At 42.6% G+C, this 22,764-nt stretch overlaps 2 protein-coding genes across 2 annotated transcripts; one reads left to right on the forward strand and one right to left on the reverse strand.

Annotated features, from left to right (window-relative positions):
* Positions 1 to 355: 355 nt before the first annotated feature.
* rpap1 (RNA polymerase II associated protein 1) lies at positions 356 to 18,079 on the reverse strand. Its single transcript, XM_034525256.1, has 27 exons — positions 18,007 to 18,079; positions 17,246 to 17,466; positions 16,918 to 17,066; positions 16,603 to 16,695; positions 16,287 to 16,467; positions 15,990 to 16,154; positions 15,620 to 15,841; positions 13,764 to 13,879; positions 13,569 to 13,667; positions 12,981 to 13,082; positions 12,707 to 12,874; positions 12,255 to 12,434; positions 11,453 to 11,587; positions 11,164 to 11,334; positions 10,703 to 10,860; positions 10,392 to 10,562; positions 9,869 to 10,064; positions 9,614 to 9,723; positions 9,221 to 9,416; positions 8,882 to 9,028; positions 8,506 to 8,648; positions 7,811 to 8,243; positions 6,824 to 6,942; positions 6,508 to 6,739; positions 6,197 to 6,373; positions 5,849 to 5,905; positions 356 to 1,128 (listed from the first exon to the last, which is right to left on the reverse strand). The coding sequence occupies exons 2-27, from the start codon at positions 17,460 to 17,462 to the stop codon at positions 979 to 981; spliced, it is 4,287 nt and encodes a 1,428-aa protein (XP_034381147.1). The 5' UTR covers positions 17,463 to 17,466; positions 18,007 to 18,079; the 3' UTR covers positions 356 to 978.
* A 636-nt stretch (positions 18,080 to 18,715) lies between these two features.
* LOC117725303 (transmembrane protein 151B) lies at positions 18,716 to 22,321 on the forward strand. The gene is made up of 2 exons (XM_034525401.1): positions 18,716 to 18,847; positions 20,714 to 22,321. The coding sequence occupies exons 1-2, from the start codon at positions 18,716 to 18,718 to the stop codon at positions 22,319 to 22,321; spliced, it is 1,740 nt and encodes a 579-aa protein (XP_034381292.1).
* Positions 22,322 to 22,764: the final 443 nt, after the last annotated feature.

The following is a 22,764-nucleotide window of genomic DNA, read 5'->3' on the forward strand; positions in this document are numbered from 1 at the left end:
TTCATCGGTATGTGAAGTTAATGTTAACTAACTGATTTAAAACTGGCAACGATTAGAGACGCTTCAATGTAAATCCAATAGGTTCTTATGTGAAGTACTTCAGAGAATGTAATCGTCACCGAGGGGGAACATTGCTCATCTCAATAGTCCCGAGCGTCCCAGGCTGGATGTGGATTTTTACTTCAACTTTAATTAATTTAAACCCACTGAAAACAATATGTTTGCAGAGTTTTTTTGTCAAATAGTGTGGGTTTGCATCTGTGGTGTGGTTGTCTATAAAAAAGACGCTCCTACAAACTCTATTGTATGGACTATAACTGTATTGTGATTAAAGAAAAAAAACACTGAGGCTAAACAAACTGGAAAACTTGTTTTATTCACACAAGAGACACTTTCTAGTAAAGAAGAACATGTCTTTACTCTGAGATGCCAAAGACAATCCTGGACTGTTTCAGACACACCCCAACTTTGGAAAAGTGTTGGTGTTACAAGGAAATTACCAATTGCAGACTTTTTACTGAGTCCAACAGACTTTGCCAAACATCATGCAAAAGCCTCAGCAGCTGATGCCTTGGCTGTTGTGTTTGTTTGATTTGAATTCTTCCGGTTTGCTTATTGGAAAGGTTTGTGACCTGCACTTCATTTTCAGTATTTGTATTTAACCTTTGGGTTGACTTTACTCGTTGTGTTTCAGTTGAGACAGCTTTAAGTGACCTGAGAATACCAAAACGTTAACAGTCTGTAAAAGGTAGTCTTAAATTATAAACTGTACCTTAATTATGCTTGAAGCAAAGGGCCTGGCCAAATATATCTCAGGTTGGGCTTCCTTTAAGATAAAAGGCGACAGAAAATGTTCTTGAAACCTTGATGAGACTCTTTTAGAATTTGTTCTTCTTGTGTCTCTCTTCCCATATAGTCCGTCCTCCGCAACTGCTGCTTTTGGTTCACAACTTTTTTATTTTTCCACTCCTGCTGCTTTCAGTCTCCTTTGCCATCGCTGCTGTCCTGCTGTTTCAGGACACTCTCCAGACGTTTCGCCTTAATTGGAGGCAATTGCTCATACGAATCAAAGCCAAACTCTGAGTGCTGTTGTGGCAGATGGAAGAGCAGCAGGTGGTTCCTCAACACCTGGAAATGAGGTAAAGAGCATGAGAAGGAGGTGAGTAGAGCAGTAGAAGTTGTGGTTGCAAGGATGTCTGTGGAAAAAGTGTGGAGTAGTTCAACTTATTTGAAATATATATATGATTAAAACATGGATATTGACAGCTTGATTCAGGTGAAACACCAAATGAGTTAGCAAGCCAGCAGAGAAGTCTAAACAGTTACTTGTCTGACTATTTAGCCTCTGGAAACAAAGGCCACATTTCTAGAACACTGAGCAGGAAGTGCTGAAAACACTGCCTGAAATGAAATGAAGTCAAAAATAATGTCATGAGGATTAAAGGCCATAGTATTTATTATCACACCGCGGGCTCTTCCCCACTGTGTTGTGGCTGAGCCCCGACTAACACACAAACGGAGAGATGTCAGCCGACTGCAATAAAACCTCCATGAGTAAAAAGCTAAGATCTTATCAATACACCTGCTAAACAAGCATAATGTAAACCTTTAAACAGGTAAAAAGCTATATCTTAATCTGCTCTGTTCTCAGTCTCTCATCCCCCACCGCCATGTTTTACATGAGCAGTGTTACAAACAAGCTAAAACAAAAGCTGTCTTTATGTGGTCTGTTTCGCTTAGTTTGCCACATATCTTACATTTGGTCAAATTCTTGTAAACGTATCTGCTGGCTGAGAGAAAGCGGCCCGTCCCCATCGACCAGCTGAGGAAATGATTGATGCTGACTGATGTCTGTGTTCTTCATTCTTTCTAAACTTCACTCGGAAATATTATTAATTGAATTTACATTTGAGATAGTTTCCAGTGATATATTGAATTGAATTAAAATACATTTGTATATAACTCAAAAGCTGTTCAAAGTGCTTTACATAAAAACAAAACAACAAATATAAAAGAACAAGTCAAAGATCAGCAGGCAAACTGTTTCATTCTTTCAGTGCCTGCAAGCCATCTTTCACCAGATTTAGAAAGTGTATTTAAAAAATGTCCACATTGTTACCAGATTCCAGGTACTTACAGACAAGCTGTTTTTGGGCTTTAGCGCTCACCACCGAAATGTCAGTTTTCTGACTGTTAAGCAAAACAAAGAAGAAGTGCCAGGCTGTGTTCTAAAAGGAAGTTTGCTGCCACCAAGTGGTTAGTTTCTTCCAAGCAGCTAACTTGGGAGACAATGGGTTCGAAATATGTCAGTGGATAAACCGTGACATCTGCATAATTATGTTATGTCTGCTAAAGATGTAGCCAAGGGGAAACATATGTTAAATAGAGGAGGTCCAAGGATGGAGCCCTGTGGGACCCCACACACTAATGTTTGAGTTTGACTGTTGGGAGTGGGAGTCCCCAAGTGTTGCAATACAACTTTGGTTATGCAGTTAAGATACAACCCACCTCAACCTGAATCGTGCCAAGCAGACCCACTCAGTTTCTTAACCTTTTCAGCAGGATCCCTTAGCCCACTGTGTCACTGTTGAGTTGTTGTTATTTTATTGTCACCTTAGATCCTCATGTCAATAACAACTAGAGCAGTTTATGTACATCGTTTAGGACTAAATTCAATTCAATTCAGTTTATTTTGTATAGCCCAATACCACAAATTACAATTTTGCCTCAGAGGGCTTTACAATCTGTACACATACGACATCCCTGTCCCAGGACCTCACATCGGATTAGGAAAAACTCCCCAAAAATAACCTTTGACAGGGAAAAAACCTTCAGGAGAGCAACAGAGGAGGATCCCTCTCCCCGGATGGACAGATGCAATAGATGTCATGTGAACATAATGGCTATTTAACTTTTCATATTGGAAGTTGAATTACTTAAAAAGAGAGAGAGAGGGGGGAGAGAGAGTTCTACCAAACAATTTAAAACATTTAAAAAAAAACATGATCAAATCACCATAATAGTATTATCATTAGAGAGGAAAGACTGAGCCGAACGCGCTGATTTTATTGTTATCTTGGTGGAGTAAATATAACCGGAGTTACTGTGAAGCTCTTTCTCCTCTGATCTCTCTATAAAAGACAGACACACATGTGCGGGCGCGCACGTGATGTTTGACGCGCACGCACGTGACGTTTGACGCGCCTGTCACACGCGCGCATGTGACGTTTGACGCGCGCTGGTGACGTTTGAGCAGGTGTGTCAAGTGTTGCCAGGTCCGCGGTTTTCCCGCGGAATTGGGCTACTGTGTTGCCGCTTGTTGAATTTTTTGTCCGCTGGTTCGGGTAGACCTATTTTGCATGCAAATTACATGAATATCTTTAAATAAAAATCCATATTTTAAATGAAATAATTTATTTATACCCAAATCCTACCAAACTGACTCCAGATCAGCACGTACACACATGGACATGGGACACGCCCACATACACACACGCACCTAACGCTCTCAGTCTCTAGTTTGTCCGTCAGTGAATTGGTCTACACGTTCACAGAGCTATATTTTATTTATGATAATATACTGTATCTAATTACACAAGGCCATTTTAGGACCTAGGTGAAATAACTGTTTAGGGAAAACTGCTTTTAATGCTGGCATACTAAACATTTGGTGTTACTTTGTAGATATTACAATACATTTGGCAATGATAGCAATGCTGTTGGACTTTAAAAGCAGTGTATATGGTTTGGCACGGGCATATTTTGAGTTCTGATATTGGGCTGGTTTTGTCACACAGACCTGGCAACCCTGAGGTGTGTGTCCCTGACTAATCTGGTATTTCATGAAAAAGAACCTGTCGAAATGTGGAATGTCACAGAAAACCATAACTCTGATCACAAAAGTGTGGACATTAGGAGCGGCTCAAGGCTTTTGTGAACATGTACGTCTCCTTAAATGTGTTTTGGGGTTTAGATATGACGGCTTAATCACAGTTTACAAAGTGCTCTCACTTCTTTAAAGAAAGAAAATCTGGCTCGGTTTTACAATGGAATCGGATGGGGCAGAGAGTAGGACTTGCTCGCTCGTTAAGGGTTCTCCTGACACAAGTGGGAAACATTGTGGATTCTATCGACACATGTGAGGACCAGCACAAAATTCCCTACGTTTTGATCCATAAATGGTGTAAATAGAGTGCCGACTGTGAGACTTGTGGCAAAATACATTTTATTTTTTAGGACTTTCGGTTGCTCCTCTCACACTCTGGCAGTTGGCTCAGTCACTCTAGAGCTGAACATTCCAACCACATACACACCCATTATAAACTCTGAAACAGCCCAGAAATCTTCCGAAACTCGAACAAAGATTCCGTCTAAACTGTGCTAGCTATGAAAAAATTTCCAATTGGGCAAATAAGCTCCATCCTTTTGTTAACGTTTTAAACTTCAAATCATTTCTCTACCTTAATGTATGGAGACACAGTGTGGACACAAAGATTAGCGTTGATTAGCATTTTCTCTTCCGAAACCCCATTCAAGTGGATGGGACAATTTCTTGCCGTTTTTTGGCGTTTTGGGGGCTAAGTGCCGGGCCGATCTCTTAGTAACGAAATAGCACACGATTCCCAATCAGGCCGCACGTTTTGATGTATTTTGATGCACCTGCGAGCTACGCTTTGGGATCCTTAGTGGTCCAACGTTTTTTTCCCATAGTTTTTCGCGTTTTGATGTATTTTTTATGCAGATGCATCCAACGCTGCGAGCTGTACGCTCGACCAAAGTTCTGACGGAAGATGAATAATAAGTAATACAAATAAGCCTGCAGGAGAACATGCAGTGTGGCTTGCAGCAGCAAGGCTCTATGAGCCTGTTGCTTCGCAAAGCCACACCGAATTACCCTACTTCTCACTTCCTCAATCGCCAGTTTCAAGTCTTCTTCAATACAGCAGATTGTTCATTTAGAGAAAAATAGACCATAAAGCAGGGTATGCTTTAGGGTGGGCTACCCTGTGATTGGCATGTTGCCAGCACAACCAGAGCCATATATGGCATCTCTACATCACTCCTCCACAGTCCAAATATTTTCACTTTCATTCACATTTTCAAAAAGCCAAGATGGCACAGCCTTAAATCAAGGCTTCAAAACGGCAGTCAACAAACTAAAGGGTGATGTAACGATGACTACTTCTACTTCTTATAAACAGTCTATGCGTGTTACAAACCATCTGGCGGGTCAGGTACATTCCCTTGCAGATATCTGTCTGGCTGACAGACAGCAGCCAACAGCAAGTAGGAAAACCTCCAGCTGCCTGGTGATTTACTCAGTGAAATGAGGCGGTATCGTAAAGATAACTCTTCTTTTTAACATCATCTATCAGCTGTGCCTTGTCCAATGATTCAATTTCAAAACGACCAACAGGAATAAATAGAAACAGGGTGTCTGACAACAGCTCAAAAAGTCCCATTGCACTAAGCAGTAGGACACGGAACGATGGAAATAATGCGCAAAAATAAAAATGTGTTTTTTTAAGAACAATTGGCCAATTTTGACACACTTATTGGTTATTCACCATTAAACATAAAAATGTATTGTGGAAGATTTAAAACAAGTAAAAAAACAGTAACAAAAAATGTCCAACAGTGACTTGGATGGTGGTGAACAAGATGAGAAACGGACAGATTTGTCAAAGAATGGGGAGAGACTGTGGAGAAAACCCCCCTCCGAAGGTTTCATGGGAGGAGAGGTAATGTGTTGGTACAAACAATAAACACCTTGCAGCGTATACAAGATCACAGAGAGTGTGGAAGGTAAAGGAGAGAAGGCAGTTGATTGCAAAAAGTAGAGAAGTACCTTATCGGTCAAGTAGTAAATTTTCCTCAGCATACTGTGCCGAGCTGCTTCAACCTCCTGGAAAAAGGATGAGAGGATTTAAGATCAAAGGCCTCATTGATGTACTGCACTGGCAATAGTTTAAGTCACAAGTGTATATTTAATAAACTCTACACCTAGAGAAAAAGGTCTTTGTGAATCGAGTAAATAAGTTTAAGTTGCTGAATGCGTTTCTTATTCTCAGTTATTTACCCCCAAACCTCACACTTAAATAACAGACACATACTATGACTTAAATCAATATTTAGGATCTGACATTGAAAAGGCTCAAAGCCCAATCTCAACATTAATAAATATACAGTGCTGTACCTGTGCTGCAGCATCCTGAGAGAAGATGAAAGTGTTGACGTGAGACAAGGTAACCACATATAAGACAGGACACCAGCGAGGCTTCAGGGTCCCCATAACCAAAGAGCGGAAGTAGAGATGGAGGAGAGGGAGGGAGTCTTCAGGGGGGGAGGTGAACCGCTCGATAGGAATGGAGAGCTTCAAATTAAGTGACAGAAAAATAAATACATTTATCCAAATTGATCATGAATTAATCATAAAATATTGGTCAGGGAACAATTGTCAAATTACTCTCAAAGTACCACTCGTGAGAATACCATCCTCATCATTACCTGTTCCATAGTGACTCCCAGTGACCTCAGCATTCCCACATGTTCTCCAAACACAGCCAGCCTCATGGTGGCGCTGTACCTCCTCTGCAAGGGTAAGAGCACCCAGCAGCCAAACAGCCGGTCTCCAAAGGACACAGCTTCGTACTGGGACAAAAGAGCAGTGTACAGGTCCTGGAAGGAAGCTAAACCAGGAGGAGGGACGTTTAGTTCCAAAGAGTCCAGCTTGGATCGCCTGAAAATGGATAAGATTTGGTTCAACTCCGCTCTCAATTTAGCTTTTGTCCAGCAAGAATATGGATATCAAACATGTTCAGACCTGGTCAGCAGTCTGAACAGGCCCCAGATCAGTTTCTGAACAGGTCTCTCCAGGAACAAGTCACTGGAACACAGGAATACACAGGACAGGCGGGCGAGTTTGGCTACAGGTAAGATCACCTACAACATGACAAAATATGCTGGAGGTTAGTTATAACAAAGAGACGCATACAAATATAATGTTATATTGCCTGACAAAGACACACTAGAAGAGAAGCTTGGCAACCAGAGGATCAATATGAATGACTAGTATATATATAACATGAATACATTGGGTCTCATTTACCAATATCTTCTGAAGTTTGATCATAAATTTGTTCTTGACAAAGGTCCTACAAAAAATCTACATAAGATTACCGACGTGTTCTTAAAATGCGAACATATGCGATTATAAAGTTGAATGCCATTGTCCTCGTACATCGAATGTTTCCAGTTGATCCTAATAAGCTGACAAACACCGGTCCTCATAAAAAGGGCATGAAACTGCAGAGTGCGCACAGATATTGAAAAGAAAAGTTAAAAAGAAGTCAAGAAGAGAGTAGAGCACAAAGTTTGGTAATTGGCAAATCAATAATCAAGTAACAATGATGATAAATGATGATTAAATAAAAGTGTGTGAAAATAAATAAACCTATATATACACATTAGTGGAGGTACAGGTTCTGCAGGAAGGGACTACCAAACGGGTCATATGGATATAAAATAACTATGTATGGGACGCTATTACTCATTTAGTGTTAGTGTAGTATTTATCTATGTTAAAAGAGCATAATACTTTTTTTAAATAATGAAACTAAGTGTCTGAACACCCTAAGAATAAATCCCAAATAAGAAAACATTGATGAATTTCAGTGTCTTAATGGAAACTGCATAAGTGGGTTTTAAGCCGAATGTTTTTCTTATAAATGTTTGGTAATTGTTATAAAGGCAACAATAAACAATTAAGTCTGCTAAATAAAAATGAAATTGAGCTGACTAGTTTCTGTACCTTTAGTGCCTCCTCCCTCCAGACCTCCAGCAGCAGCAGCCACTGCAGACAGTGGGTCACCGCCTGCAGAGCCCCATGTGGGAGGTCTTCCACCTGTAACCCGCCGCCGTCGGACAGCCCTGTCCGCTCATACAGGCTGATAAGTGGGAGGAAAGGCCAATCAGATGGCACAGTGGGACCAGTGAGCTCTGGGAGGAGATGGGAGCTTATCCAGGGGCTGTGGCCGAGGAGAGCGTCTCGGGACGTCAGAACGGACGACTCCAGATGGGCCAGATGAGTGAGGAAGCAGCCTCGTATGGATGGCAGCTGGATGCAGGCTTCTCTCAGAAGAGCTCCGACAGTCTGCAGAGAGGGAGAGGTGTGGTGGTGTGTTTCCTCTTGGAGTCTCAGCTCTCCCAGCTCTACAGCCTCAGGTCCTCCACTGTGGCCCTCTCTGGAAAGCAAACAAACATAAACTAAGTAATACTGTCATAAAGAGGAAGTAAAGAATGAGGAACATCACTTTTGGTAGAAATTGATATTTTGCTGAATCTATCAAATTAGAATATATTCAGCCCAGTTTATCAAGCAATAATAATTACAAAGAAAGAATGTATGAAGTCAACAAAACTAAAAAAAGGCTCACATTGTAGATTGTGTTGGCACCTACTGGCAATAAACTCAAAATAAAAATGAGTAAAGTAGAGTTGACTTACGATATAAAGTCTTTGTTGAAGATGATGGTGGACAGCAGTTCATGTCCCAGGTATTCACTGCCTGGTAACAACCATGGTAGCAGAACCAGCGCCACCTGGTGGTACAGTGAGGCATGCTTGGCTACTTCTGGCTCAATGGAGACCTGAGAAAACAAAAAAATGGTTGGGTAGGTGAAAATTATGATGTGTTTTTATGCATTATTCATGAGAGGTGGATTTGGTTTGTAACACACGCTATCATAATCTGAAAAGTACGTTGACATACAAGGAATTTGACTCGGTGAAAGGTACATAACAATAAACATAGACAAATAATAAAACCATAAAACAATAACAATAAACATAGTAGGGGACATTGATCAAAGTTGGAGCCTACCAGTCTGTGTGCCAGCCGGAGAAGCAGGTAGAGGAGGTGGTGTTCATGACGGACAAGCCAGGCTCTGGTGTGAGACAGGGTGGGCATAGCCTGACTGCAACCTCTCAGGTAACCAATCACAGGTTCTGACAGGAGGAGGCTGTTGAACTGGGGGGCGGATTGAGATCAAATATATGGGATTTTGGCCAACGCGTACAAGAGGCCACAACTAAAGATTACACTGGATCGTTTTACTGATTAGTATTAGTGTGCTTAGCAGTGATATAATCTAATGAACAAAATGTATGTATTGCTTGGCTCATTATTGTCTTTTCCAGTCCTTGCATCACAAGGTTTTACCTTGTAGCTGAGGCCTTTGTGAATGCCTGTGAGTGTTTCCAGGAGAAGCCCCAGGGCTGTGAGAAGAGGGAAGGGGGAGCTTGGAGCAACCAGCCCCGGACGGCCCCTCCATCCTGGGCAGGCCAGACCAGGGAGGCTGGCAGTGGTTTCTGGGTCCTGATGACTAGACTCGACATTACACACCACTGAGGAAGACCTGGTGTAAAAAAGAAAATAATAAAAAAAAGAAAAAGCTGTCAACAAATTGATGGTCTTTCAGAACAAAATGAGGTTGAGAGCAAAACCAAAAAGGCAAATGCCATCAGTTTTCATTATTTAGACATTTATTATTTGACAAGGAATAACAACAAGAACTACAAGGACTACACTGCTTCCACAGTAAGGCAGACATACTTTAGGTTCTTAATCAGGCCTTGAACAACATGGTGTGACAGCAGCGGGAGGAGAACCTCGGACGCCAGCCGCTCCAGTTCCTGAAGGGTCTCTACTGGCTTGAAACAGTTCTGAGGAAGAGAGTCATGTAGTTCATGGATTCATAACTTGGTAAAGCCCACCGAGTTCAACCATGTGAACTAGTTGAGAGATAACAACACACTTATATACTACAGGAAGTATAACGATTTGTCCTAACGCGGCAGGAAGCAGTACCTGTCTGGAGAGCTGATGGTAGTAAGCTTCTAGGTAGACCAAGTAAGCTGGTATGACAGCCAGGCTGATGTCTTTCTGAACTGGATTATCAAGGTTCTTCACAAAGCCCCTCAAATGTCCCAACAAGGATGGCTGCAACCCTGTGACATGACCCCAAGACACCGGAGGAGGAGGAGGGCACTCTTCTCCCTGAGAGCTGTAGTAAAACAGAGAGGGTTATGTGTATAGGGCTGCAACTAACAAGCATTTTCATTGTTGATAATCTGTCAATTCTTTTCTTTATTAATCGATTAGTTGTTTGGGCTTTAAAATCTCAGAAACTAGTGAGAGAGGACAGTGTTGACACCCTTAATATCAACATATATCAAATTTGACAATTAATCTATTATTAGTTATAGTTGCCAGTTAATTTAACAGTTAATGTAACTTATTGATCCATTTTTGCAGCTCTAAACTTTCTAAAAAAGGATCCAAGTGTGTTGCGTGATGATTTTTTTAAAAACACTTTAATCCTAATCTGTACCTGACCATGCCAGCCTGTAGCTCCCGGTGGCAACCAGCTGTGTGTGTGACCTGCGTGAGCAGAGAAAGCAGAGCCAGGACCCGCTGGAGCTGCAGAGGCAACAGCGGATCTGAGAGGGCCAGGGCTGTGTGAACTGACTGTAAGGTCTTTGCTAAACTTGGATATAGGTCTCTGTGGAAACATAATGAAAAACAGTGTCAAGATAATCAGTACAGTAATTATGAAACGGTTCGAGGGATTCGCTGTCTCTAATCAGGCTACTTAGAAGAAGGTCTCTGTCCCTGGTGGTGAGATTGAATGGGTTCACTTGCATGTATAATGTGCAGGCCTGTCCATAGCCGGCTGCCACAGCCCACAGCCTGTAGGCCTCAGTGGTGATCCTGAGGGCCTCGGTCGGTTCCAGCAGCAGCTCACTTGGCTCAGTACTCAGCAGACAAGGCAGGTGCTCCTTCACTGCAAGAGAGTTTAACTGGAGACGGGGAGACAAAGAATAATCAAATAATTTAGATCAGAAATTGGATACTAATATGGTACACAACTATAAGTAATCCCAGAGGTTGGATTTCAGACCGATGCACATACTGTACTGGGCACAACAAATGACTTGACATGATCAATAAAGAAAGGTGTCAACAAAACACCCTTCACACACCACTGGACACTTTCATATCGGCTGCATCAGTATTGACACAGCTCATCTAGTTATTAAAGTTCTCTCTAAAACATACAGTCATTCTAAGCAATTAAACACAGAGGGCCATAATCCACTTACCAGTCTGGCACAGGTATGTCTACCAGAGGTGGCCAACACTCTCAACAGCTTCATGGCGCTGGCCAGTGGGAGTCCGTAAACAGACTGAGGAATGGAAGAAGATGGTGCCGTCCAGGAAGCTGGAAGGAACTCTGACAACACCGTCTCCATCAAACGAGGACATTCGAGCACCTGTGAGTGAAATGCAATCTTACTAAATTTGGCAAGATAACAATATAGACAACCATAATTAATTGTACTACGAGCATGTTTGACTAATAGTTGATTCAGTTAATGTTATTGTTGTCACCCGGGTGGCAGATGAGGAAGAGTGCCTCGCGATGCGAGTCAAGATCTGCAGGACGTCCTGGACCACTCGAGGAGAAGGTCGGAACACCTCGAGGATGTAACGCAGCCTGGGGAGCAGTTTCATCTTTAACAGACCCTGAAACACAGACAATAAGCATTCAATCTTTATTTTAGTTTTACAGAACTTTATACGGGACATATTTATTAGTAGTGAGTAATGGGCATACTGTAGTGTATTGAGAGGGTACCCTGTTAAACCACCGAATGGCATGCTGGGTACAGCTTGCTCTCCGTTACGCGATATATTAAATAACGTGCCAATACCCATAATACCATACTATTTAGTATGCCAGAAAAAAGATTTTGTATGTCCCAATACAAATTATGCCAAATGCAGTATGCCAAAAATACCATGATGTCCTCTGCATTCAGTCACATTTTGCAGGATGCAAGGCATCATGCTCTTCTGGCTATTCTGATTCTGACAATCCTCTGCACAGCGGATGTGAGACAGAGGGTCAAAGTTCAAGGTGCGATGTTATGACAAAGTAGTATGTCCCATAAGGACAGTAAGGACTATGTAAGGGCAGTTGCAGTATGTACTAAAAGTAAAAAGTATGCCATTTAGAGAGCCGGCAAGCTCAGCCCAGCTCGCTCTCCATCAACGTTCGCGTGCGCCTTTGCACCCAAATGACACATATACATATATTTCCGGACAGGTATGTTTTGAGTCGGCACTGCAGCTCCGGTTATTAAAATCTGGAAAAGCCAAAAGAAAACAAGTAAAAAGAAAACGTGTTTACCTTGACAACATCCTGTCTGGCCACATCATGATCAGTCTTCCTCTCCTCCTTCTCCTTAGCCGTAAACTTCATACTTTCGGGCAGCCCAGCATCCTCCTCTTCTTCCTCCTCCTGAGCAGACGGCAGCAGAGGGAAGGAGGCCAGGCCGCGAAACCAAGAGAAGGTGCAGTCCAAACACTCCTGAGAGGGCAAACAATGTACATTTGAACATGAGGGACAACACATTGGAATTTGGATACTCTTATAGATAAACAGTAACATAAAACCAAAGTGTATTATCTCTTCTACAAATCAATTGTGTGTGTGTATATATATATATATATATATATATATATATATATATATATATATATATATTGTGATAACTGGTCAATGTTACTGTGATTTTTTTGCAAACTTTATTAGTCTTTGCAGATCAAATTACACAATCACAATTGTATAGATTGTCTTACTTCATCGTCTTCACACACAAGGAGGGCTTTAAGTGCATGCACAGCCGCAGACATTACTCCCTCCACACCGTCGTCCAATGCAAAGCGGAGCAGGAAGAGCAGGCCGGCGTCGAGCAGAGTGGACACCACGCTGCCCTTCAGAACTGACAGGTACTCCCCAGCACGTGCCTACAGGGTACGAAAATCCGCCACTTGAGTGAATACAGACATGTGCCTCTGCAGTTACACTGTGTGTGTAACTGCAGTGTGTGTGTTTGTTTGTTTGTTTATATACCTTTGAGAGGATGTTGGACAGAGTGCCGAGGGCCAGACTCCTCTGCTGGATGAGCTGACTCCGAGACAGCAGGAATAGTTCCTGCAGGGAGTAACCTGCCCGCTGTAGAGAAATACTCAATGTTACGAGTAAAATCATCTCAAAGAAAAAGACCTGGAGCCTTGTCTAAAACGCTAACTTTGAGATCTATCTGGTTTTCAGTCTCACAATTATGCTTCACTTTTTTACAGGTGTCATAAAAGTAGCAATCTGTCAACGCAGAAAGTGGAAGTGAAAAGCACTTTTGGATCTATTTACAAAAACAGATCCAAGCAAAACACTGCATTCAAATGAACAAAACAGGAAATTAAAAAGACCGAGAGCAATGAGCCACCATAATGAGATTTGAAATTGCAGCTAATGTTCAGAACTAATCACAATTTAACTTTGCAATTAGCTGATACTGATACTGCGCTTTGTGAGCCAAACCCAGCTATTAAACACAAAAGAATAGATATGTTGGTGGTCAACGTTTTATTGGCGACTTTAAACATTAAGGACACAAAAATAAAAATGTACTAATATCAATGAAATGACTTATCCACTGACCTCAGGCTCCTCTCCATGATGGTGCAGGCCTAAATGTGTGGGCAGATCCTCAGTGGGTGGAATCAAGGACCCCGTGAAGTCAAACCGAGCCTGCATGGCCTATCAGTACACAGAACCACAGTTGACTCAATGTAATGCAAGCTTTAGTTTGAAATTGATCAAAATGTCCAACCAGAACCAAGAAGGTGTCCTTACCTTCTTGGTTCCTTTCCTTTTGGGTGCAGGCAAGTCTCTCATCCACTCCAGCTTCTCTGGCTCAAGCTTATCCATATGGACCCACTCTTTCTGAGGCTTCAGCAGCAGGTCCATCTCTGAATTCACACAGAAGGGTAAAAGCGAGACTCGTAACTATGTATGATTTATACATGATCTAATAATTAGTACAACTGTTGTCTGTTGTAGCCAGCACAGATAAAGTCAGAACTCTAACATGTGTCACAGCTGTAAACACAAACTACTCCTGCACTCACTGTCCTCAACACGGCAATGATTAATGATACTTTGGAAGGAGCGGAGGCAATATCTGGCTATTTATTCTCAACCGTAAAACAAGGGTTATGTTGTCTAAAAGGGAGGTAGACAAGGCAATAAATCATCCACGCAAAGAAAAAAGTAAATTGCCTTGACATGTGTCTTCAGAAAGGTCCTTGAGACCAAATAAATCGATGCAGAGGTGATAAATGGTGTGCGTGTTGCCTTCTACTCATCTAATACATCATCTTTGACCAAAATATCAGAATGACAAAACAAGCTCGCTTCATAACACATTTTGGGAAACTGTTGGTATCCATGATGTCCAAAATCTGTCTTCTTCATACGATCCATTAGCAACACTTTCATCAGGAATGGGAGTATACGTTGAATGATCTGCAGTAACTTAATTGCAGAGAGTGGCTACTTCTGGCTCAGTCTGTTCTGTCTGCTAATCAATAAAAGTGAAGTCAATGATCAGCTTTATGTCGGGGCTTTAGCCTTGCGGCAGAAGCGTTGCCCATTAATTATACGATTAAGAGAAGGGATGCTTGAGAGAAGAGAGAGTGAAGGGAGGAGAAGTGAGTGAGAAACCTCAGGAGGGAGATGAAGGCATGAATGGAGGCAGACACACAGGTGGGATAGTCTTCTTGACCGTGGCACATTTAGGAGTTTTCCCAAAACATATACCACTGATCAAAATATTTAGATAATCTCAGCAAAAAGGTTACAATTAAACATGGTGAAAGAAGAATCCAGATCCTTAATTTAAGTACTACCGCACTGTGAAATGAATTAAAAGGTATTATCAGCTAAATTTGCTGAAAAGTATCCAAAGTTAAAGGACTCATCATGCTGAAAAACTGTCACTGTCAGTGTTTTATTATTATATAAGATGTGTCTGGATTCATATTACTGCTGCATTAATGTGCATGGTGCATTTTACTGCTGTAGACGTTTACGGTTGTGATAACTTCCTATATAAACTGTTGTTCGGTAGTTTAATCTACAGCGATGCATCATTGTCTACAACATCCTCATATAATTGTAGTGACGCGGTCCTGTGAGAACCACGTATCCCTAATGAGCTCAGACAAACAGCCCTGTTTTTAGCCATGTGATGATGCATCCAAGAGGGTTATTTAATTAGGTATATATATATATATATATATATTCAACCAATATAAGGACACTTCAGTTTATCATAAACATCCATATTTGGAGATACATGGTTTCCAGTGGAGAACAATAGTGTGAGAAATTGTAATTTGAAAAGTAACTACAGCTGTCAGATGTATGCAGTGGAGTCAACAGTACAATATTTACCTCTGAGGTGTAGTTGAGAAGAAGTATAAACTTGCATAATATGTCAATATTCAAGTAAAGTACCTCACATTTGTAATTAAGTTCAGTACTTGAGTAAATGTACTTTGTTACATTCCACATCTGAAATGTAAACAAGTCTATCAAACAGTCATCCCCATAACTTTGATGCTATGGATGTATTTATATCTTCAGCAGCAGCAGAGACCAGGAACAAGGTAGACCTGATAAAAAGGTTGCTATTAAATCCATCATACCCATCACTGCAGGTGGTGGTGGCTGGTCCTCCCCTCTTTCCATCTCTACTTCTCTGGGTTTCTGAAAGTGCACAGCAGCACCAGAGGAGGCCGACTGTCTGCTCATATTTTCAAGAGGAAAATTGTCCTTGCTGCTTTCGCCCCAGGGTTGTTTGGATGCGGAGGCAGAGGACGGGACGCTCTGGGCTTTGCGAGATCTAACAAAGTCCACTAGTCTAGGATCTGGGAAGCAGAAATAATTGTGTTATACACAGCGGGACCAAAACAATTTACTTTACTAGTTTTTATACAAGCTCAACATATATCATGTCTTCATGTCAATATATATTCTATATAAATTAACCATTATGTGAACAACATGATTTCCTACCGAGCTGACATAAGAGCTTCTTCTGCTCCTGTAGTATCTCAGACTGAGACATGGCCTGGAGCTTGGCCTGGTTCTCCCTGTGGATCCTCATAGGTTCTCCTGAGCTATCTGGGGCCCCGAGCCCCTGACCAAACAGCAGACTGCGACATGAGACTGCAGTTGGCTCTGGTGAGTGGAGAACAGAGGGGGATAAAGACAAAGGGAGATACAAAATAATGTGAAGAGGGGGTTCTGTGGAGATAGATACCACAGATTGATTCCCAAATACAAAACAAAACATGTTAAATAATGACTCACGATCATCTGCAGCACCACAGTGATCTGTATCCATGTTGGTCTCAGGGGGCAGGTTCTGCCCTCTGTGTGTGTGGGCAGCTTTAGGTGCACAATGTAAAGGTGTCTTTCCTTCTTTTAGTCTCTGAGCTGCTATCTGACGTGCAAAGATACTCTTCTTTCCAACAGTGGAAGACAGTGGTGTCTGGATGTAAAGACGAATTAACTTAAAAATCAAGTCGAATGACATTTATTGTGATGATACAATGTGAGTATGGACACAGCTTGAATATTAAATCTTCATAAGTTTAAAGTATTTTTAAATAGTAACGTTTCTTACCTGACTGCTGGTTTCTGAACGGTGCAATGCTTTAGGGAAAGCCATGCCTGTAAATGCTGGTAGAGATATTGGAGTAGAGCTGGTGTCCCTCTCCTTAAAAAAAAGAGGGATGTTACAGCTCCATTGATGAAATAATAGATTAAAACTCTGTCAATTATGTCAAACTTAACAAGATGTCAGCCAACTAGGAAAAAAGTCTGCTAAACACACTAGATGCATGTATACTTGGAGAGGTTCAACAGGGGGGGAAAGCTACTTTAATAAGCACAGTCACTGATTTATACTTGACATTTGCATTCAACAACAGGTACTTACAACTATTCTGGAGAGAACAGCACTGACGTGCATGTCATGGTGGTCCAGCCTCTCCCCAGCATCCTCATCCTCGAAAGTAACATGACTGGCTTTGAATCGAGACTTCTTAGGAGGGGCTGGCGTCAGAGACGGGAGTTGGTCAGGAAGATCTGGAGGAAACATAAAAGATATTCAATAATCGTACGTACTGGTATATATGATCCATTGTTAGACATGTGTGTAACTTGTGCTTGTTAGGTACCACCGTAAACCCACTACATGTCAACTGTCGATGCGTTTTTAATCTCAATGATAAAAGAAAAAAGAAAAAAACGGACACATCTCTTACCTTCTATTGTGACGACATCCCTCAGTCTTCCTTCGTTCTCTCTGTTATATTCCCCTCCTCCTCCTTCTCCTTCTCCTCCTTCTCCTCCAGCCTCGCCTCTCCTCTTGTCAGGTCTTCGGATCACATTGGCAGCGGCCGGTGCACCGGAGGTCAGAAACTTCTCCTGCTCTCTCAGGAGGTCTGCCTCACAGTCAGATGGTTTGGGACGCCGCAACATCCCTCTAGAGGACACAAGAACATATGAAATGCATTGCCACTGTTGGGTCTAATTCTAAAGCCCGTCTTTACTTCCACACTATCCAACCTAAGCCTGACTCTGCTTCACGGAGAAACTTTAGACAAAAGACTATTCAAGTGAAAGGTGCTGATTCAAGTTACCAACTCTGGAGTAACGTTGATTAAGTTAGATGCTGCACTTCGGTTAGCTTTGCTAACCTTAAAGGCGAACCAACGTTATCTGTGAGTGGAAGAAAGGGCAGACAGCAGCATGCGTTCACTAATCAACCAAATAAATGGCAAATATCTAACGTCCGCTAAAAACCATTAACTGTTGCTTTAACATCAGTTAAGTTTAGCTGCATCCGACTCGGACCGGGGACGAGTTCAACTCAGTTAGTTAGCTACCGTTAGCTTAACGTTAGCTTGAAACGTCAACCCGTATTCAGCTGAAGGTAAAATGATCCAACATAAAAACCAAACTATGTCATTACAATGTGGCCGTATTTGTTGTTTTAAAATATGTCACAACTGTGGTGTCTAACCTTTAGTTGACGCTAAGTGTTGGGTCCGTGTTACCAGCGTGATACACAACTCTCGGTGGACCACACGGAAGATGTTTAATGTGACACCAAACTCCTCCTTCATAATAAAAGCTCGGCCCGAAAAAAAAACAGAAAGGAACGCGCAACGACGTCTTTCTCTGCATCCGACGATTACTCCCAAATATGATGAGGATAATTAGAGACATAGAAGGCATACGTAATGTATCTGAGTTGTTGACAGATATGTTAATGCATCCTCGCTGATTTATCCCATGTAACGCGCAGGGTTTCCCCCACATACCTCAGCTAGATCTCGCGTTATCCTCCTCCCTTCTTCAGGACACTGGACAGCGCACCGGCATCGGGATCATCTCGATCAACACTGCGCAGTGACCTTTTTTTGTTGTTATGTATGGTTGTATTAGATAATTTAAACTGGCCATTGACAACAATCCTCGTTTACTGCATAATGGTCAACCTCTGCTGCCTTTGCTGCGGTGAAATCCCTCAACCCCGCCCCCCTCCGTCCGGCCAGGCGGGACCACCGCGGGAACCCCGCTCCGTGCAGCAGCAGCAGCCCGCTGGCTCCGGCCCAGACGGTGTGAGGCTGAAGGGGACAACAACAAGGCGGAGCAGACCAGAGGGACCAGAGCAAGTGAATAAGAAGGATTGAGTTGATTATCTCTCTCTGTCATGCGAAAAGTGCAGCATGCTCTCCTCCGATCCGGACTCTGCGGACTCAGCGGAGGACACGGCGGCCAGTGCTCCCAATGATGCTGAGGGAGAGGAGCAGGAGGAGGAGGAGGAGGACTCGCCAGTTGAGAGTGATGTCCTGGAGGAGGTAGGGGTAGTCGTTCATTAGTTTTAAACAAAAACCTTAAAAATGACACACACCAAAATGGCAGCAGTTATCAATTGATCAGCCTCGTTACTATGATAAAATTATAAGAAAACCAAAACATTCTTGTTGTGCAATACAAAAATATATATATATATATATATATATATATATATATATATATATATATATATATATATTGTCATCTTAAGTGCAAGGTCCTTGAGCTTAGTCTGTTTAAATTAATTCCTTTAAAAAAATGCATACAGCAAATTTAGATTTAAAACACATTAGTGTAAAAATAAATATTGACATCCTCTCTGTGCCAAAGTGCAAATACTTCCACCTGCAGCCAGACAGCCTCTCTGCTTGATGAAAAGCCATAGTCCACTTCACATAGTGGCAGTAGAATCCATTGATGTGGAAAGATACTCACAAGTGCATGCATAATATTCCGAAAGAGAGTTGTTAAGCCAACAAACCAGACTACAATTTCAAGTTTTGATAAAGTGTACATGCATGTGCCTGTGTTTGCTGCACTATGGCCTCTGCCTTTACTGTCATGGAATAATTACTGTGATTCCATCTGGGGGATTGGCTGTGTGCAGCCAGCCATGCCCAGATAGTAAGAGAGCACAAATTGTATTACCTCAGAGCCATTGTCCATATAACTGCCAGGTCCTATTTTATACTACAGAGTAGATTAAATACTATTTAGTAACAAGCACGTTGTGTCTTTTTCACAAGCGTCCTATCTTTAGCCAAAAGATTTAGTTTATTAGAGATTATATTTTTGTATTGGTATAACCTTAAATTGACTAGACATGTTTCCAAGAAGACTCTTGCACATCTAAACTATGTAGTCTGTAATGTCTGCAGTCCAGAGGCCTGAACTACTGAATGCCATCCTATACACAAGAATTGCATCCCTGTTGCTCCATAAATAACTGAGGTTGAATCCGCAAAGTGACATCCTGTGTCAGCGCAGTAATGGGTGGGCTGGTTGTCAGCATAAAGTGTTTCACTCCATAAAACACCAGAGGTAGTCTACAAGAACACCCAATCTCACAGAGACGATTGTCACTACAAGAACCCAAAATAATTATTTGTTTTATCATATCCGTTAGTTTTTTTCACTTATTATCTATAAATATCAGAAAGTAGTAAAAGTTCCAAGGTGACATCTTAAGATTTCTTGTTGTTTTTTACCAACAGTCCAACACTTAAAGGTATTTCATAAAAAACAAAAACATTAAACAGGGAAAAGCAGTAAATCCTTACATTTGGAACCAAAAATATTTGGAGTTTATCCTTGATGAGTGAGGTAAATGTTTAATTATTTTTCATTTTCTGCTATTTATTCCGTGGCTAAAGCATAATTTATGTTCAAGGTGCCTATGAGGCTCCATTAAAAGATAAGCTTATAAGTAAGACGTTGAAACCCAGAATAATGTGTGTTGCTGATCAGGCTCTATTTAAACAATGAATTTTAAGGTTTTTAGGAACTTTGTCTACATATACCCAAGTGCTAACGTCTGATATTAATGTGACCACTTTAGCCAGTACATTTACCCATGTGCAATATAAATTCAATTAATTTCAAAGATCTGTGAAAACATATTTATATATGTCAGCTGCTTTAACTCATAGCCGACCAGGGACACTGGGCGGTTTAATTGATTTCCTGTGAGCTTTCTTTAGTTTGATTTACTTTGTGTTTAGGTACGGGAAAGCTTGGCAGCCTATAGTGGATCCACATTCATTTGCATTTCTACTGCATGCCACTGCCAGGTTTCATGGCCTCATTGCTTTAAGTACCTTTTTCTCATTACTCTCTCTCTCTCTCTTTCTCTCTCTCTCTCTCTGCAGCAGTGTCCAGTGAAGCAGTCCCTGGGTGCTTGCATCTGCCAGGAGTCCCATTGGCGCTGCCTGCTGCTCTCTCTGCTCATGTACAGCTGCCTGGGCGCGGTGGCCTGGTGTCAGCTGACCCGGGTCACCAAAATCAGCTTCAACTCCGCCCTAACCTCCTCCTTCACGGCCTCTTTCACCTCCTCCCTGCGTGGGGCCTCTGGGTCGGGCGTTCGAGGACAGTCAATGATCTACCACGACAGCCCTTGCTCTGACGGCTACATCTACATCCCTCTGGCCTTCCTGCTCGTACTCTACGTCTTATACATGGTGGAGTGCTGGCACTGCAGAGCCAGGAGCGAGCTACAGAACAAAGCAGACGTGGACAATGTGTATGAGCGTGCACTGCGGATGAGACAGGCCCAACCTTGCATATGGTGGAAGGCTATCAGCTACCACTTTGTGCGACGGACTCGACAAGTCACTCGATACCGTAACGGGGATGCGTACACCACCACTCAGGTGTACCATGAGAGAGTGAACACCCACGTGGCTGAGGGTGAGTTTGACTACAGCCACTGTGGGATGAAAGATGTATCGCATGACCTCATAGGCTTGGAGGGACACCCGGCAACTCGCCTGCGCTTCACCAAATGCTTCAGCTTCACAGAGGCCGGTCCAGAAAATGATTACCTCAACCAGAGAGCCAGGTTCTTCTCTGAAATCGAGGGTTTGGACGATTACATGGAGGCCAGGGAGGGGATGCAGCTGAAGAATGTGGACTTCAGAGAAAACCTAATAGCCTATATAGATCCAGACAGGATGCCTTGGTACACTTCCCAAGTTGCCTTCTGGCCGGCAGCTCTGCTGATGTTGTCCTGGCCTCTGAGAGTGCTGATAGAGTACCGCACTGCTTATGTGCACTACCGCATAGAGAAACTATTTGGGTTAGAGTACAGACCCTCTCCTCTAGATGAAGACAGGCCTTTGGGGAATAATACTGGTTGTGTTATTCCAAGAGTAAACACACTGGACAGCACTGAGATGGAGTGGCACATACGCTGTAACCGCCAGGTGATTCCCAGCTACTCAGAGGCCATGCTGATAAACTTGAGCACAGCAGACTCATTACAAGACACCTCGTCCTCAAACTGCTTCCTTCTGGACAGCAGCCAGACTGCTCAGAGTTACGGCGCTCTGCAAAGCCAGGAGGACTGTGAGCAATGCAGGGAGCCCAACGGGCGATGTGATGGAGGAGGCAGGAGGAGGACCATCACCAGCTCCAGCTGCTCCTCCATCTTCTCCTGCCGCGGAGCGCTGCTCCGCTCGCACCTCTCCTCGGACACGTCTCGATTCTCTCTGTGCCGCATGTACGGCTCCCATCGCACCGTGTCTCTGTGGAGGAGCCACAGCAGCAACCTGACTGACCCCTGCTGCATTGAGGAGCAATGCTGCCAGTCCGACTCCAGCCGGCTGGCGCTCAGCGACAGTCCACCGACTTATAGGGACGCCCGGTTCTTCCCGGTTCTCATTGTGCATCGGTCTGAGGGCTGTGGCAGCGAGGACGGGAGGGAAGTGAGGCGATACTACATACGCAGAGGGTCGTCCTGTGTGGAGACGGATCTGTGAAGGACACAGAGACACTTATTGATGAGTCAAGATAGAATAAAACCAGTATTCATGGATGGTGTTGGTCACTGTTTTCTCCATAGACAGAATTACATTAATGAAGATTTATGGAACTCTTTCAAAATATTCCACTGAAGTGAAAGAATAGTCACTTCTACTTTTTTAACACAGTCAGTAAAAGGTCAAAGAGTCCTCGTATTGAATTTTACATGTCTATATTACAGGTAAATTGTCTCTATGAAAACAGACGCAGGTGTGGTCGTAGTTAATCTAAAGCATCACCTCAGCAGTGCCGTACCCTACTTGTCGGTTGCAGTGTGTATAATGACAATAATAATCTGATCACATGGTGCAGACATGAAAACGGCTCGACGTCAGCATCCGACTGTTTTCATCCTTCATATTCCTCAAAAATCACAGGATGCAAAACTTCCCCGGTTCTT

This window comes from Cyclopterus lumpus, chromosome 22 (genome assembly GCF_009769545.1).
Source record: "Cyclopterus lumpus isolate fCycLum1 chromosome 22, fCycLum1.pri, whole genome shotgun sequence".
NCBI lineage: Eukaryota > Metazoa > Chordata > Actinopteri > Perciformes > Cyclopteridae > Cyclopterus > Cyclopterus lumpus.

Excerpts from the sequence above, each read along its gene's own strand:
- rpap1 (XM_034525256.1), bottom strand. The coding sequence starts at position 17,462 with ATGTTGCGGCGTCCCAAACCATCTGACTGTGAGGCAGACCTCCTGAGA. Across the intron at positions 12,435-12,706 it reads TTGTGTGTGAAGACGATGAA|GAGTGTTTGGACTGCACCTT; the intron begins GTAAGACAATCT and ends TTGCCCTCTCAG. Across the intron at positions 11,335-11,452 it reads CTTCCTCATCTGCCACCCGG|GTGCTCGAATGTCCTCGTTT; the intron begins GTGACAACAATA and ends TTTCACTCACAG.
- LOC117725303 (XM_034525401.1), top strand. The coding sequence starts at position 18,716 with ATGCTCTCCTCCGATCCGGACTCTGCGGACTCAGCGGAGGACACGGCG. Across the intron at positions 18,848-20,713 it reads AGAGTGATGTCCTGGAGGAG|CAGTGTCCAGTGAAGCAGTC; the intron begins GTAGGGGTAGTC and ends CTCTCTCTGCAG.